The sequence below is a fragment of the Chanos chanos genome, chromosome 2 (genome assembly GCF_902362185.1).
Source record: "Chanos chanos chromosome 2, fChaCha1.1, whole genome shotgun sequence".
Classification (NCBI taxonomy): Eukaryota; Metazoa; Chordata; class Actinopteri; order Gonorynchiformes; family Chanidae; genus Chanos; species Chanos chanos.
Window position 1 is genome coordinate 37,812,873 of NC_044496.1, and position 18,177 is coordinate 37,831,049.

Genomic DNA, 18,177 nt, shown 5'->3' on the forward strand with positions numbered 1-18,177 from the left:
TTCGTTTTAGATTTAAAAAATGTGAAACACTTTTTTTTAATTTATTTATTTACGTCATCAGAGTATCAGAAAATGCTACGTACAAAAAAACTCACTAACTAGAAATTGATTCCTTGGCCTTTCAGTGTGTCTCCTTGGAGATACAGAATTGTTTTTTCTTCCCCCCTTACCCAGTGAACAGTTCAGAGTGAGCAAACACAGCCTGTAACGAATGACTTCTTCCCCAAATGACAGGGTTCATAGTTCGTGACTGAGACAAGCATGACTTTGTACTTTGGCTCTGGCTGGGATAAGATCCAATGTGTGAGACAATGAAAACGGCACATGTAAAACTCCACAGGTCATTCAGTCTCTACCCAGTCTAGAGATGCCAGCCTCCTTGGACCCAGCCTACACTGACCCAAACAATCTTCAGCACTGTGTAATTCGTCCAGGCATTGGTTCCTACATCCTCTCCACACCACCTCCACCCCCAGAGAAGTCCGTCTGCATGGGGGCGATGTTGTGGTCGAAGGCTGCAAACTGGGAGTCTCCCGTACTAGCCAGTTTGAGCTGCTGGGCAGCATGGGAAAGCTGAAAGGCAGCATCGGGGTGGGCGGAGTCGGGAAGCAGGGTGCACTCCCTCTCCAGCAGCTCGGCCACACCCTTCAGCAACTCCCAGAAGCCAAAGGCCAGGGCCGCCTTTCGGAGACGGTTCAGCTCCTGCAACAAACAGAATACACAGTTAATGGACTGTATATCCATTCAAAGTGAGGAATAACCCCACTTATTTTGACCCCAAAGAGTTTTTGGATGTATGCTCGGTCGAGCTCTTTTTCACCTTGTAAAAGGTCTGGGTCTTCTCAGGCAGTTTCCTGGCATTCCTCAGGATTTTCTGCACGTCTGTCTGTGAGTTCGAGATAAAGTCAGTCAGACAATATTTCAGTACAGATTGGCAGGATTTACTTTACACAAATCACTGAGTTTATCAGAGATTCTTCCCACGGGGTCAGTACCTGCAGTCCACTGGCCTTGATCCAAACGGTGACGTTCTGAGCGTAGCTCCGTTTGTTTTTGGGCTGAACGGGGAAGGGGCTTTTGCTGTCATCCTCCCCATATGGGTTTTCTGCAGCATCTGGGAGATAAAGCACAAAAGAGATTGGTCAGAGTAAAAGAGCGAAGAGCACTTGTGGTAAAACTGGTATACGACAATCCATCAATGTCCTTCTTCTCACATGTGAGAAGTGCTGAGTATACATTTAACCATCTGATTATTCGCACTGAAATTTGCTTTTTCTTCGCAAATATACCGTACGTTAAAAAAGAAAAGTTAATCCACTCAAGCATGATGAACACACAAAATTCTGAGAAACAAGTACCCTCCAAATAGCCTCTGACTACATGCCTTAAATAAACAATGACTGACTGACAGTTAGATGATTATCATAATTACAGGATCACAGCTAACTGAACACAGTCTCAGTCAAACATGTCTGTATGTGGACTCTCTCTGCACTGTTTCTATGCAAACAAACTCCAGGTACCTGAGCTTGGCCCCAGCAGGGAGACTTTGCCCAGCCACGGCAGCGGTTCTGGTCCCGGCTCAAACAGTGACATCATCAGATTGGATTTCTTCTTACTGTCCGCCTGAGAGTACAGCATGCCAAACCAGTCAGGCCTGGGATGGGAATAACAGACAAAGCCTGAGAGACTGCACTGACTCAAAATGTAGTAATAATAGAGCACAGTAATTGATTGCTTGCTTTAATTTCTACTGGAGATAAAATATGCGTACACTGTAATAGGGAAGTAAGTGAATTAGTGAAGTGGGATAAATGAATAAGAACCAACACACATGACCTGTTCAACATGCAAAGATCGACTGCAAATAAAAGCATTTTCGAAAGAATCAAGTGCATAGGCAAAATATTTTCTCACCCCAGCTGTACCAGGGCCACCATGCCTTCCACTTTGAGGCTACCATGCAAAAGAACACAGAAGTTGGGGCTTTTTCCTGCCATTTGATTGGCTGAGGACTCCTCCTCTGTTTCATCAGCAGCTCCAGCGCCCACTTCATCCACCTCTGTTGTCCCAACACAAAAATCATCACAGGAGCTCCGGACTCCTCAAGCTCATTATGTAGAACAGTAGAGAAAGGATATCGTGGTAAAAGAGATCCTCACCTTTATTCACTGCAATGGGTAGGACCAGGTGTCTGGACAAAACAGGAGGACTGGATATATCAGCAATCTCAATAAAGCCCACAATCTCCAAATCTGAGAAAAAAAAGAGAAAAGACGAAGAGATATAATAATGTCTCTCTATCTGGCTTTTATGTACTAAAGTGCACATATTTCAAAAGTAACGAGATAGTTAATCAAACACGGTTTTGAGCCTTTTCCTGGACTAAAATGCCCTCTGAATGGAGATGAAATGTCAGATTGTCCTGCATGAGACATCTTTGTCTAGGATGTTAGTCATGTCAGTCTGAGCAAGCCCAAACACAAAAACGATTATAAAATCAACTAAACATAAACAAAGCATCATTTAGTAAAGACTGTGTTGATTGTAAAATAGCACAGAGAAAAAGCTGGAGCGTTTACCTGTTTGCACAGTCTTAGGTATGGGATCCACCTCCTCATCCACCAGCACAGGCTCAGGTCTGGGGAAGACCTGAACATCAGAGGACAGGTTCCCACAGCGCAGTACAGCGTGGAAGGGCGAATACGCCTGATCGATGAGCTTCCTGCAAACATACAAACACATGAGCAACATCAGAGTAGTCATCAGAGCATTCAGTGCTGTGGATACATACAAACAGATATCAAATTAAAATTCACACGTTACTGAACTTACCCAAACATGGACTGCACACTCTTCAGACACAGTGGGCCCTCCATGGTAAAGATCTGGCCTTCTCCACCATTAAGACTAAGCAACTGTTCCAAGTTCTCCATAGCATCAGTAGCCTGCAGCTGTATACACACAGATCACTCAGATAGATAGATACATGCAAAGAGACAATCTGTCATCTAAAATTTAGAGCACTCTTGCAGTTTAATGTTAATATCATTTCAGTGAAGCAGTAAAGAAGGTGTAACAGTGAGAGTGTAAAGCTGACACAACATATATGATACCTCCTCTGCATTGGCAATACACATGATGTAAAGTTTAGATGGAAACGGGAAGGGGAGGGGGAACTTCTTGTCCTCCCCTCGTTGTTTCAGAGTGAGAAGGGAGTGGCGCAGAGAACCTCTACCAATCCCAAGAGCTCCATCTGTCACCAGCACCACCTACAGGCCAGACACACACAGTTACAAATGCTCTCAGCATGGCTGCACACAGAGTTTATAAAGCTTTCATCTCATTACATGGCTTGTGACACAGTTTCTAACATAACATGTACACCTGTCAGAGTATGCCCAACGTCTGAGTAGTGGTCTAAGCGAGAAAAAAAAAAAAAACCCAAAACAAAAAACAGTGGTTACTTGCATAAATGGCTTCTTTTAGGTCAATGTCCAAATAGAGAATCTGGACCATAACTACCAATCTTAGATTTGCATCTCTTCAAGATTTTGCAGTGTTGTGTTGGGAACCTGTAGATATTAGAGCCACATTACCTGGCAGGGGCAAGCACTACTCCATTCCTGCTGCACAAAATTACTGACTCCCTGTAAGGCAGACTCCAGACAAGTTTTGTCATAATCCTCCAGGTTACTCAGAGCTTCCTGCAGATCAGTGAGTGAGAGATATACATGCCTTAAAATTACTCCACAAGAACTGAATTCAAATCAGATCAGTGACTGAGACATAAATATGCCAAATAATTATTCCACAAGAACTGAATTCAAATCAGATCAGTGAATGACATACACATAGCTTAAAATTATTCCACAAGAACTGAATTCAAATCAGATCAGTGAATGAGACATACACATGGCATATAATTACTCCAAAAAAACTGAATTCGAACCAGACTCTCACAGACATGTAGTACTTAGACTTAATAAAACTGTGAGACTGACCTTTTCTACAATAGTTATTAAAAAAGACTGGGATTTTCAGTGCTGCAGAAAACGACCAGACTCATACCTGCAGGGCATTGTAATCTCTTGTAAACGGCACCATGAGTTCATAGAGGGAAGAGAAAGCCACTAGTGCAGTAAACTCCAGTCGGTAGTTGGTGGCCATGTGTTCAAAAAGCATGGTGAGACCATGGATGGCCAAATTCTTCCTCTGAAACTCCTCACTACCGTCCGCCGCCACCGGTCTCGTCATGGACAGAGACACGTCCATCAGAACCACGGAAGGCATGGTTACGTCCTCAGTCCTCTATACTACAATTCTGGTGAATTTATGGAAGTCTTTGGGATTCGTCTGTAAGAATAAAAACTCGTTAGTGAAACGGTTGAGTTCCACAAGCGATGAAAGATGGTCAAATGTACAGCTAAACAAATGAATCGAAAGCTTCATTTGTGAGATGACCTGCATCGTATGTGCAGTTTTGAATAAGTTAGCTAGCAGTTAGGTTTCATGCCTATCAAAACTGAGTAAACAACACATAAGAGGTTAACGCCCCCTACCTCCACCCCCAAAACTGTTTAGATAATTAGCAAACACTCTTTGAACAACGGTCGAATTTAATAATAATATTTGTATGTCTAATCCATGAGTTAGCTAGCTTGCCAGTAGCTGCTAATGTGCAGTCTCGCTTGGGTATGCTTGTGAAACAAATGTGAAAACCAAATCGATTCTGTAGCCCTCACACTTTTATGTATTATAAATAAATAATAAATATAGCTGACATCTCAGTATAAATCATAACTTCTGAAGTTTCCCTACCCATCATTGTCAATAGATGCATAGCCATAACAGAATACGTCCTTTCATACAACAGCCTGGTGGAACACTGGACCGTCGAATATTGGTTCCTAGATGGCACACCAATCGTCTCATGACTAACAAGAACGAAACGAGCCACTAATAGTTTACATTTTCTCTAAAACGCCATTTAAAATAAAATAAAACCAAAAACAACAAGAAAATATTAAAAGCACAAATAAAACAGCCCGACATTGGTAATCGTAATAATAAAATAAGGTAACGCAATATTCGCTGGTTTAATATAGGCTATGTCCAATAAAATGGATGTCAGTAACTTCTTCCACACATCTTCAGTATGTGTTTTCGATACAACAGGTATACACTTTGATGGGTCGAGGAAAAAATGGACCGTGCCACTATCTCACCGTCAGTATTTTTTAAAATGCCTCAGTGAGGCGTTGATATCAGATGTCAAACGTGTGGTAGACTTCATCATGTAAAAACACAGTCACTGTACTTACGGGATTTTTCCTTCCACAAAATGTCTATTCATAGCATTACTTCAGAAATGTCTACAAAATTTATCGGTGCACTGGTCTGTTTTAAGCACGCTTTAAAATACAACACTGGAGAATTCGTCTTAAATTACTGCGAAAAAATATTCGGCAGGAAAGGTGTACGATCAAAATAATTGAATTTAAAATGGTTCAAGATATAATGAGAGTGTCGAGAGAAAGTGTACATAATCCTCTTAAAAGACTTCAGGTATTAGGTATTATGCTGATCCACAGTGAAGACCTGTCCTGCGGTGCGTCCTGATTGACCTAAACTACTGCCCACGGCATGCAGCGTCTCCACCGTTGGTTTCAGTGCAGCCCAGCTGTGTGCACAACGTCGGCTATCCGCAGTCTCAACAACAATCGTATCATTACTGGTAAGGCTCAATATTTTCTTTTCTTAATAAAGTCATTACTAATAGAAATAAACGGAAGTGCTTTTCCATGTATTTTAGCGTTTGTATCGTTTGAAATATCATAATATATACAGGTAAAGTGGGATACACTTACTTTTGTAACAGACAAACGGTTACATTAACTTCAACACCAACTTTTTGGTCATTCTGAAGCCATTTCAGGAGACTTTAAACAGGATAGCGACACGTTAATACATTCACTAATTTATGCTACGATATTTTAATATTGAATGTTAGATTTGGGGCAGCAATGTTTGCAGCAATGTACGCTAATGCCAGACAGTCGTGTCCTCTCGTCCTCTCGGTGAATTTTAGACATTTACTCAGAAAATAAAGATATGGCAATTACGTATCCATAGCAACAAATGCCTCTGTCTCAAATTCCAGCTTTAAAGACCCACTTGTACCATAAGTGGTTTTATATCACGGTGACATTAGAGGCACAGTGATGTGAAGAATTGTTCCAACTGTTGCTGATGCTCAGGACGAACGTTTGAACTCCGTCTTCCCTTTCATTAACAGCAAGACGCTGGTGAGAGGAGTCATCAACCGCCGAGGAAATGAGATGAAACTCTTTGCGACGGGGCCCAGCATACCCCTGCATTTTCTGGGGGGGAATATTTGGACTCGCTGGTTGCAAATCCCATTTAAACAGCTGTGCACACTGTAATTAACCATCTCCATTTTTGTGGGAAAGATGTACCTGACACGCAGAAAGAGACTTCACCTGAGCAGGATTATATTTCTTCTCTCTGGGATTTTACTATGTTGCATTTATCAGCTCACTCTCAGAGCCAGACTAACAGACCCCTGGCGAGAGCCTCAGATTGGAGAAGTCCCTGGAGATCTTCAAGGAGATGTGGGAAGTGGGGAAGTTTTGGAAGTGACTGAAGCAGTGAATGAATTCACCACTGTGAATTCATTCACATCTGAGCCAACACCATCAAACCAACCAGAGACCAGCACTCTATCAGAGACAACTACTGCTACTACTAGTACTACTACTACTACTACTACTACAACTACTGTTCCATCAACCACTATAGAGACAACAGGCTTACCTGTAACAACAGCAACAACAACAAACCGGACAGTTATCCACTGTATATTTGTGGATCAAGACCTTGTAAAACCAACTTCAGCACCCACACTACTACCCAGTACCACCACCACACCAGCACCCACCACTGTTCCTCCTAGACACGGAGATGCTCCTCATATGAAAGGCGAATATCCACCCGATATCTTCTCAGTAGAGGAGCGTCGGAGAGGTTGGGTTGTCCTCCACATCTTTGGAATGATCTACATGTTTGTCTCCCTTGCCATCGTCTGTGATGAGTTCTTCGTTCCTACCCTGGCGGTTATAACAGACAAGCTGGAGATCTCTGATGATGTTGCTGGAGCGACCTTCATGGCAGCTGGAGGGTCAGCCCCTGAACTTTTCACTTCATTGATTGGTGTGTTTATCTCCCATAGCAACGTAGGCATCGGGACCATCGTGGGTTCGGCGGTCTTCAACATCCTGTTTGTGATAGGGATGTGTGCCCTGTTTTCGCGTGAGATATTGCACCTCACCTGGTGGCCTCTCTTCAGGGATGTTTCCTTCTACATCCTGGATCTCATCATGCTCATTATCTTCTTTCTGGACAACCACATCATGTGGTGGGAGAGCATTATGCTGGTGACTGGATATGCTACCTACGTCTTCTTCATGAAGTTCAATGTGCAGATTGAACGTGCCTTCAAGGCCCAGCTCAGCAAACACAAGAACATCGTCAAAGTCATTGCTGTGGAGGAGCCTGAGAAGGTGCGTCCCCTCTGTTGGTCTGTTTTAGTCCAGTCTGTCCAGCCTTTTCATAAAATAAACTATAAAATATGTCCACCAACCAATGACACTGTCAACCAATCTGATTCTGAGCTACAGGGAGTGATTCAGAACATTATTTGTCCAAGAAGTAAATGGGTTTATAAATCTTTTTTTTCTTTTATAAAGCCTGTGAAGTGGCAGTTGTGATATGGCCTTTGGCTAAATACAAGGCTCTGCTGTGGAATATTTTAACCTCCAACCTGAGGTTTTGTGCCATGATTTATATATGTGATTGATGATAGTGAATCTACCAGCTGAATTTCTTTTAGACTTTTTCTTACGGTAGCATTGGGTTCCAAGTGAAGGAAAGAAATTGCTTTGTTAGTGGAAAGTGTTTTAAAATAGTATACTTGCCTTGCAAATACTCTTAAAACACAGGACGAAGATTCTTGAATGTGCTGTAATTTATTTTAATGGAATGAACAGCACAGTAGTATTGTTGCATCCCACACAAGCAACTGTTAAATGTGATTTCCTCATGTTTATTCATTAAGTAAATACGCACATGCGAGCCAGCCTTTGATAAGATGACATGAAAAGGACCTCTTGTGTCTGCAGAACCCAGACAATGCTGATTAGTTGTACCGTAATGTGTGACGTGTTTAAAGGGCTACATTAGGTGGTGTAAAAAATCCACACCTTGCATGTCATATGTTAACTACATGTTTAAAATCATGTCAGATAACTTGTCTTTAATAGGTGATGGCCTAAGTCAGTTTGTAAGCTCTTTCCTCTTCACTCTGTTGCCCTCAGCACAAACATTGTGATGACTGGGAGGTTTAGAGAGATCAACACTTACATTAATCCATCATAATGTCCCTTGTACACACGCATGAGAAACTTAATGCCAGTGTTGAAACGCAATATCTTTAATCTGTGAAACACAATATCTTTAATATATGAAGCACACTCTCCTTAACATATGAAACACAATATCTTTAATATATGAAACACAGTATCTTTAATATGTACTGAATATGCAGTAACAAGATGGGAGAGCCATCCTTATTTAATTTTTGATTTTACAAACGAATTTCCAAGTTTTCCTCCAACTTTTCCAATAGGATTTAGAGCCTTATCAGCTATGAACATTTGTTTCATTGCTTTTCACTGAATATCCTCAGATGTGAACCGCTGACCTTGGCGGGGTGTCAACTGATGCTCTAAGCACTTACAGTAGAAGAAAGCATTACAGTTGTCTCAACAGCAGTAGGTTCATTCAGGGGCCTTGCTCTGTCACATAGCATTGTAAGAGATGACTGTCTTCTCCAGAGCTTCATGCCCAACACCTTACTTTCAACACTATATCCCATAATCCTTTGAGGGTCTCAAGCACTGTACAAACTGTGTAACATATAGAGTGTTTAAATCTGGTAAGTGTGATTGAAGCTTATATGGTGTAAGAAGGCTTACTTGATCCAAGAGCGCTTTATGTACCTAAAGGCCTAGATCTGAGGCAAACTAAAGCCCCTGGATTGAGTGTATCTTAGATAATCAACAAGTAGTCTGCAGTTGTAATAAACAAGTTGGCAAATGTGGTTTTGAACACAATTTCATACGTGACACAGTCACGTCACTCTGTGGTGTTATTGTGACTTTTGTACAATTGTATGATCAATCGACTCAACATTTGATTGATACAACATTTGATTCAAATAAGCGACTTATTTAACAATGTGAAAACGAAGGGTTTTTTTTAAAGGCAGATATAGCAAGTAAATGTGTCCCAGGTTTTTAAAGGATTATTAAGTTATTTTAAATGAAACACTATTTGATCATTATCTGTTTAATGAAACTGTTTACTGGACATAAGCACTCAAGTGCTGTCAAGGTGTTTAAGGTTAGCCCTCACTGTAATGTTCAGTTTAACATATACAGTGATCCCATTTCAGTCTGAGAGGACATGTGAATTGCTTTACTCATCGTAATATAATATAATGACAGAAACATCTGTAATCACCTTTAAAAGAACGGTAAGAAAACAAAATAAGGGAAAACACAGAGATGTGACTTTAAACGTGTTAAATGCTTTCCCACCCTGGGGAAAAAAAAAGAGATCATTATTTTTAACTCCTCCCTCAGAAGCTCCACAATGTTCCTCTGTGACGTTTTAAATGATTGTTGCACACAGGACACTGATACTTCAGGTGAAGGTCAAGACAATAACCCGCCTGACCCAGAGGACAAGAATCGATTAAAGGTAAAAAGAAAGAAAAGAAAAAAAAATCATACTCTTTCTCTGGTCCAATTTATATTCACACATTACAATACACACACGCAATTAACAGCAAACACCATTTAAACTCAGCTTTGATCTGATGATTTTCACATGTCCTGTCATAGGAACATGGGATTCATAGTTAAAACTAGCACTTTCATTTTATTACTGCAAAATTACCCACAAAGGCAGGGCACAATAGCTACAGACCTGAAATGTTTTTAGTTTAATTTAAGAGTTTATTTGTCATATGTAGGTTAACACAGGGTCAACGGTACAATGAAATGTGTGAATGAAATGTAATTAGCAGATGGAAAGTGTTGCTCATAATTTACTGCTGGTCTTCCTGAAATCACTGTGTGCTTGCTGTATGACTCTAGGACTTTTAAAAAGAAACTTTAAAAAGAATATTTGTCTGACTGTCTATCTGTCCCTCTCTAGCTGAAACCTGCTCTTCAGAGAGGAGGCAGCTCTGCATCTCTTCATAATAGTACCATGAGGAGCACCATCTTCCAGCTCATGATCCACACTTTGGATCCTCTTGGAGAGGGTGAGCACATATTCTCCCCTGAGTTTATCAGCAAATATGGTATAAATCATAGAAACACTGCCTCCGTCTTATTCCATCTCAAGCATTCTGACCTTGCCCACATATCTTCCCTGAGAAACAGGTTTCAGCTCAAAAGGAGAAGGTGCTACATACAGACAGAAATTTGATACTTTTGTTTTCTGTATAGTGTTCCATGGATGTTTTGGTTTGCAATGTGGAGAAATTTTGTATGAGTTGAATGCATTTGAGTGTGAAGGATGTATTGTATTTATTCATTTTTAAACATTAAACATATTTATTTATATACAGTTATCTACTGACAGAGTGCAACATGCAAGATCATAGCTCATTTCATATAAGACATATGTGATATATATGATTAAAAATGGGAAGTTTGTTTATTTATTTATTCATTAGTTTATTAACTTGTTAAATGTCTTATTTTAAACTTTTTAAATTAATTTCATTTATTAATACTACTTAATTAACTTTTTGTAATTCAAATTGGGTTCCAGTTCTGCTTTTCTCATCATTAAACATCCCTGACCATGTCACATATGACTGCGGATAAATATATGAAATGTGGACATTTATTAGGTTTTCATGTAAACAGTATAAACAGTATACGTTACATATATGATGTGTGAAAAGGATCATAATTACATATGATGAAAAATACTGAAATCTGTACATTCCTGAGTTTTTCCTCTCACACAAGTTACACAGACATTTTAGTGTGTTAATCTTGTGTTAAGTAAGAAGGTTTAAATTCCAAACAATGGGTTGCTTCTCGTCATATTCTTTCCAAAGGGTAAAAATATACTTTTACTACCAATTCAATGACAGCAATCCTGATATTTTGCTCTTGATGTTTTAAATAGTGTTCTCTCTGACATGAGATAAAATGTTGAAAGACAGTATGATATAGCGGAGTCCCTGTGTCCTTCCACCCAGGTAAAATGGATTAACAAAGTGTTCCAAAAGAAGGTATCACTAAGTCCAGATTGATACTAAGCAGATAAATGCCTCTCTCGATTTCTCTCTCTCTCTCTCTCTGTCTCAGTGTGTAAAGTGATTCAGTTGTGTAAGGAGGAATGGGAATGACTTACATGGCGCTCTGACCCAGAAGCCATTTTGTCACAGTCACGACACTTCACGTGTCACGCTACTGATTAAACATTTCTCGGAATCTGTTTTAGGAAAAAGTGGTCTAGGATGTCTGCTTAGGAGCAGGATGTTTGGTGTTGGGAAAGAAATACTTCCTTCAAAACCTAACAGTGACCTAAAGCCAAAGCGAAATTTTGCCTCAGTATCAAACATTTTATAACCAATATAATAACTGACATTATTTACTGTTGTTGAAAGTAACTGTAATGCAACACAGTAGCACATGGTCTACACGAACTGTGCCATTGTGTTGCTACAATCTTTATTAATAATTATGTGTTTTCTCATGATCACAGTGAAACATGTAAATGTGTCTTGACAGTGTTATTTGAGGGGAATGTGAACTGAGAAAAGGAGAACATGAAATGGAGCAGAGCATTCCACCCTTCGCCCTTCTCTCCGTCATTCCATATTGTTTTCCAGCCCTTCTTTTTTTTGAAAGATGAATACTGAAATAGAATGGGTTCTGTTTACATTGTAAAACATGTAGGTATTGAATATTTATCATTTATACCAACACAGTAGACCAAACAAGGTTTCATGTCTTGACTTTGACCCCCATTCACATTTGTCACATTCAATCTGTGTGCATGAGTCTATGTGATTATACATGTCCTTAAACGGTTAAAGATAAACCACTAAAAACACATGAAATATGTTCTAGTAAATGCACTTGAAAATGATTTACTACAACTAAATGTACTTGAAATTTATTTACTATGGAAAATTGATTATATCTAAATGTATATGTGTTCATATGCGGATTAAACAAGTATGAAAGGGGATTTAACCACAGCACAGAAGGTGTGTGGACTTCAATGCCAGAATGTAGAAATCATGTTCCTTACCTATCACATTATAATTTTTACATCAGGGGTTTTTTTGTAAATGGTTGGTGGTCTGGGTGTAGGTGATGACCTTCAGTCTGTCCTAAGGGTGCCACAATGCACCTGTGGCCCAGGGTCCCAGTTCAGATTCACAGCACTTGGCAGCTCCGGCTAATTAAGCTGCTTTTGAGTGAGCTCATAAAAGCTGGATAAGAGCCAGCCCCTCCAGTCCAATCCCTTTATCTCAATAGGCATCTGTCTCATTCAGTAGTGCTGTGGCCACTGTACGGCAGGCCACTAGGCACAGACTGGCTTACTCTGTTGCCTAAGGCCTGCCTCAGGCTCCTGGCTTGGATCTTTGCTCCAATGCACAGTCTGTAGGGTTTAATAAGACTTGACTGATTTGACCAAAACAATACAGGACTTCCATTTGGGTGCATGGCTTGCTACACCTTTGCCATATTTTAGCGCATCAGAAAATTGAACCATGACACGCGATTTGTTTGTAGCACAGACAGCGTAACTGGCTTTTGCTTGAGCTGAATTGTTTTTGCACATACTGTATGTGTAAAGCCATTTGTCCCACGATGTTGTGTTTCATACTTGCCTCATTTTTGTCATCCAATGATGCTATGGCTAATGGCTTAGGTTTAGACACATAGAGTGAATATGATATCTGAGACTGAGATATATTACTAAGGCAGTTATAAAATCCTTATTTTGAATTTCTATTCGTCAGAATCAGTGATAAACGGAGATACAAAAGCTAGCAGCTCTTTTGGGGGTAAAGGTAAGAATAATGGGTGCCCATGTGGCTTTGTGTGGTCCGCTGTCTCTTTTGATGGTATCATTTTGCTGTTCTAGCTTGTGATATTTAGATGTGGTCATCAGTAATCCAGTGTCTGACTGTTTTTATGTTGTGTTTATGTATTGTAAGTGAAGTTGCAAGTTGTGGTCCAGTTGTTGAGGAAGTAGACCCCTCAAAGCTCATTCAGACCTGAATCACCTGAGAGTTTAACACACATCTTCCAAGTGTCAAGAAGAAACCCATTTACAATCAGCTTTCTTTTCTGGTTTGCAGCAAAGTTTAAGGACAAAGCTCAGATTCTGAATGACATGGCCAAGGGGAAAGTTGAGAGCAAAGGAAAGGAAAAAAACGAAGGTGAGTAACGGTAACGCAATTCAGCGTTTTTAGTCGTTTTAGTCTTTCCTCCTCAACGTTACGCTTGCACAGAGCTTTGTAGACAGCTCAATGCATTGTCTTTTCTCTGTTGCATATTCAGAACGGTGATTAATGTAGTGTTTCCCATTTTGGTTGCACACCAGCTGCAGTAGTGGATGAAAGGTGTTGATATGGATGAAGGCTGCCAGTAGCCTAGCCTATTGTGTCTGCTATAAAGCACATTGCATTCCATGTTCCATCTCTTTTGTGAGGAACCACAACCTCCTTTACACATTAGCTACCATAATGATCATGCTCCACCTTATGAATAAATATGAGATGTGGGATCACCGAGGATAATCTGATACAGTAATCGAGGGATTTGGATTGGATTGTGGTATTGTATAATTCTGAAACACCAATCATATGTATCTTCTACTCCCAAGAGAATTGTTTACTTGCATTCTTGAAGGGGAACTTTATACTTTTCCTTGTTACAATTCACAAGTTTTCTAACTATAGTTAACTAAATAACACACACAATGTTAATTCAGCTTGTTTGTGTTCCTTTTCACACTACTGTTTTCTGCCCTGACATACCATTCTAGATGATGGTGGTAAAACTGAAAAAGACAAAGAGATTAAAGACCAGGCCCCAGCTAAGGAGGAGGACACGAAGGAAAAGCCAGAGGGAGAAAAGGTGGGCGCACTGGAGCATCCTAACTCACTACGAGCCGCACTCAGGCTTACATTTTCATGCCATTTGTCAAGGTCCATAAATGAATGAAGATTTACTCATCACATTAAGAATAATATGTATGTATCTCCATATGTGAGCTAAGTCTGCAATAATGAGTCCCTCCAGGTTTTTGCTCGTGCCCATAGACAAACAGTGTACTTATAGGCCTTTGGAATAGTAAAGTCACATTTGTTAGAGTAGGACTGGAACAAGACCCTGCAGTAGTAAGGAGAGGAGTTTCACACTGCCGATTTGAATCATCCTCAGCATACCTAGTTTCTCTCTCCTATCGCCAATTTTCTGTTGTGACCTGCTGAAGGAGGAACAGGAGGGGGACGGTGAGGGTGGAGGATCTGAAGGGTCGGGGGGCTCAGATGACTCTGATGAAGATGATAGTGATGATGACAGTGATGATGACAGTGAGGACGAGGACGATGAGCAAGAGAAGGAAGAGGAGAACGAGTTAGAAGAAAACGACGAGCCTCTGTCATTAGAGTGGCCAGACACCAGACGCAAACAGGCCACCTATCTCTTCCTGCTCCCCATTGTTTTCCCGCTCTGGCTGACAGTCCCTGATGTCAGAAACCCAGTAAGCACACACGCATAGCACCTGACCCAAAACGAGTCTTAAGACACCACACTCACTATGGTTCCCTTTCTTATACATTTATACATTTCATGTTACTTTGACTTATGAATATGCTTTAAGCTTGATTGGATACTTCACCGAAGAACATGAGCTTGGGTGATGTTCTTGTTCTCCAGGCATCCAAGAGGTTTTTTGTCATCACCTTTCTGGGCTCCATAGTGTGGATTGCGATTTTCTCCTACCTTATGGTGTGGTGGGCACATCAGGTCAGTGCCACTGCTTTTCATTAGAGCCAGAGGATCTGTAGCATCATTAAAATGTAAAGATACTTAGTGTTTGATAAAGCACTAAAGTATATTTAGACAGCTGGTCCTCAGATCAGGTCAGTGCACTGTTTTTTTGTTTGTTTGTTTGGCTGTTTTGTTTGTTTTTAGCTGAGAAGCAGTTGTTACTTTTCTGTAGAAAAAGACACAATTTGATCTGAAATCACAGACTGGCAGTTTCCTCCGAAATGGTTTACTGAGGTTATGGTTGACACATTACAGAGAGACCCACTGTTTCATCATCAGGGCCAAGGTGGTTCTGAGATTTGTGCCCTTTGTGATTGCTTTACACCACAGTGGTCTTCAATGGACTGAAAGCTGTGCTGTGTAGTTGTAAAAGAACTATAAAAGAAAAAGAAAACAAAACAATTACGTTGATTAGGATATTCTCCCTCAAAATAATGAAATAATCATTTAGATCACTTGGATCCCTGAGGCTAGGGCCAAACTGTCAGTCAAAATACACACAATCTCCACTCTTTCAGGTGGGCGAGACAATTGGCATTTCAGAGGAGATCATGGGTCTCACAATTTTGGCGGCTGGGACGTCCATTCCCGACCTCATCACCAGTGTCATTGTAGCCCGGAAGGGCCTGGGAGACATGGCTGTGTCCAGCTCTGTGGGCAGCAACATCTTTGACATCACCATGGGGTAATTTTCTCTCTGTGGTATTCTGACCACATACTAACATTAAAATAAGACTGAAATAATACAGGCATGGCCTTAGTTGTGTTTTTGAAATGAAACACTGCCTTCTAGTGTTTTGTTTCTGTATTTATGTTGTTGAATGGTTTATGCTGTGTTTGTTCACTTTACATGACTGATCAAAGAAATGATTTTTGCAGTATACATATACTAATACTTCACTTCTCTTCTCCTCTCTTCTCTTCTCTTCTCTTCTCTTCTCTTCTCTTCTCTTCTCTTCTCTTCTCAGTCTTCCAGTGCCCTGGCTGTTGTATTCTTCTTTTCACGGTATGGAACCAGTGACTGTAAGCAGTAATGGGCTCTTCTGTGCCATCGTCCTTCTCTTCCTCATGCTCCTCTTCGTCATCATCTCCATCGCTGTGTGTAAATGGAGGATGAATAAGATGCTTGGCTTCACCATGTTTGTGCTCTACTTTGTGTTCCTGGTCCTGAGCGTGATGCTCGAAGATCGCATCATTATGTGTCCTGTGACAATATGACCGCTCCGTTCGCCAACATCCATTTAAAATTCACAGCTCTGATCCAATCAGCTCTCGGTCTTGACTGTGAGGAAATACCGCGAACACAGTCATTCTCAGTGTGTCATTTCACATACCCAGGAAAAAAACTTGTGCATCTAGAGTGTCCTTGGCTCTAGTTATATCACTTTACATTTCAGTGCAAGCACATTATAGACTTTGATATGGCCTGTCAATGATCAGTGTATAGCTAATGCTGATTACAGTAACTCAGACCCATAAGTAGATTAATTGTGTCAGTATACTATGTGTCACACATACAAGAATATCTATATATTTGACTATTACATCCACAGTCAGTTTCGGCAAACACTGATGAACTGGTAAATTCAGTTCAATCCTCAAAAGTAAGAGTAGTGTTCTGTTTGACCACTAAACAACATGCTCCAAATGTCTTTTACTCAAATTCGTATATTAAATCAAATCTGTAATTTGCTGTCGAAGTTTGATCCAGACGTTCTCAAGAAGATTTAATAGAGGGGAAAACATCTTCCTCTCAAATGTGCTTTGCCCTTATTTACAGTCATGGATGGAAATTATAGTTCTATTATGTATTATATTATAATAATATTCTTAATTATACATTAAACATACCGCTCTTAACTGCTGTATGTGTTTATGGTTTGGGTTAAAGGTACAGATTGTTTAATATTGTTTCATGATAAAGCATATGAATACATTTCAGGATTTTCATTGGAAAGAAGCAATGCAAAACTAAACCAAACTTTGAGAGGATAACATGCTTTGTTTCACCGATGTTTCACTCTGATGTGAGTATTAATCTGTCTGATATTGTAAACATTGAAATGTCAGAGTGAGAGATATAATTTGAAAAAAGAAGTAGAATTCACTGAAATGACAGTTAAAGTGTGCTAAAAATCAACAACTGTAAATGATGTAATTTAAAATAATACTGCAACTGAATTATTTTTGTAATACTGAAAACTGAATGTAATATTAGTCAGCTTGCAGTAATTTGAGTATTATGTATTTTCTTTTCTTTTTCCAACTTCTTTTTTTGTTTTTCCATCTCAATCATTGTAAACCACATTTAATTAGATAACCTTCAACCTACTTTGTTGGAAATATATTTGGGGATGCCAGGGTTTTTTTCCCTTTTTTTTTATTTGAATACAATTGTTCAAGAGAATTTCAAGGAATTGTTTGCAAACAGAAATACACTGACAGAGAGTGAATACATAAAGAAAATGAAGGAACAGTCCATTCTGTAGACATTTGTCAATATGTTTGTCACAAAAAGTAAATGAAATTTCAAACACTGTCTTCATTGTTATTTCCTGTCTCTCTGAAAAACAAGTCGTAGGAAGCCAGTGATAGTACCGGATGTGTTTATTTACAATAATAAACATTTTATCTGCACACACAGTCCAGATATAACAAATGAACAAATATACAAATATAAATAAAATAAAGACAATGAGTGATATGTGTGAAGTACATTGGGCTAAATAAATTTTGTTTATAAAACTCACATAAGAGACATCATCCTTCAATCATATCTAATTTAAGACACGTAATTGTTTAATTAGCTTGCCATACAAAAAGGACAGTTGTTTATAATTGTCATGGTAATTGCTTGTGTGGATTTAATTGGCGAGAAACAGTAAACAGCCAAAACATCTGCATTCAGTAGGGCAGTGTCTTAGGATATTTCACTCTATGGTTGTCTGCAGCAGCAAGTCAATACATCTAACAAAATGTAAGTCTCTGGAGA

General features: G+C 39.8%; 2 protein-coding genes across 2 annotated transcripts; one reads left to right on the forward strand and one right to left on the reverse strand.

Annotated features, from left to right (window-relative positions):
* Positions 1–58: 58 nt before the first annotated feature.
* Positions 59–4,871, reverse strand: ints14 (integrator complex subunit 14). The gene is made up of 12 exons (XM_030765897.1): positions 4,822–4,871; positions 4,072–4,356; positions 3,600–3,707; positions 3,117–3,272; positions 2,836–2,954; positions 2,583–2,725; positions 2,163–2,255; positions 1,918–2,062; positions 1,524–1,657; positions 996–1,114; positions 821–886; positions 59–702 (listed from the first exon to the last, which is right to left on the reverse strand). The coding sequence occupies exons 2-12, from the start codon at positions 4,291–4,293 to the stop codon at positions 445–447; spliced, it is 1,563 nt and encodes a 520-aa protein (XP_030621757.1). The 5' UTR covers positions 4,294–4,356; positions 4,822–4,871; the 3' UTR covers positions 59–444.
* A 1,602-nt stretch (positions 4,872–6,473) lies between these two features.
* slc24a1 (solute carrier family 24 member 1) lies at positions 6,474–16,403 on the forward strand. The gene is made up of 10 exons (XM_030765842.1): positions 6,474–6,689; positions 6,735–7,583; positions 9,775–9,843; positions 10,303–10,411; positions 13,487–13,567; positions 14,176–14,267; positions 14,626–14,895; positions 15,072–15,161; positions 15,704–15,870; positions 16,154–16,403. The coding sequence occupies exons 1-10, from the start codon at positions 6,474–6,476 to the stop codon at positions 16,401–16,403; spliced, it is 2,193 nt and encodes a 730-aa protein (XP_030621702.1).
* Positions 16,404–18,177: the final 1,774 nt, after the last annotated feature.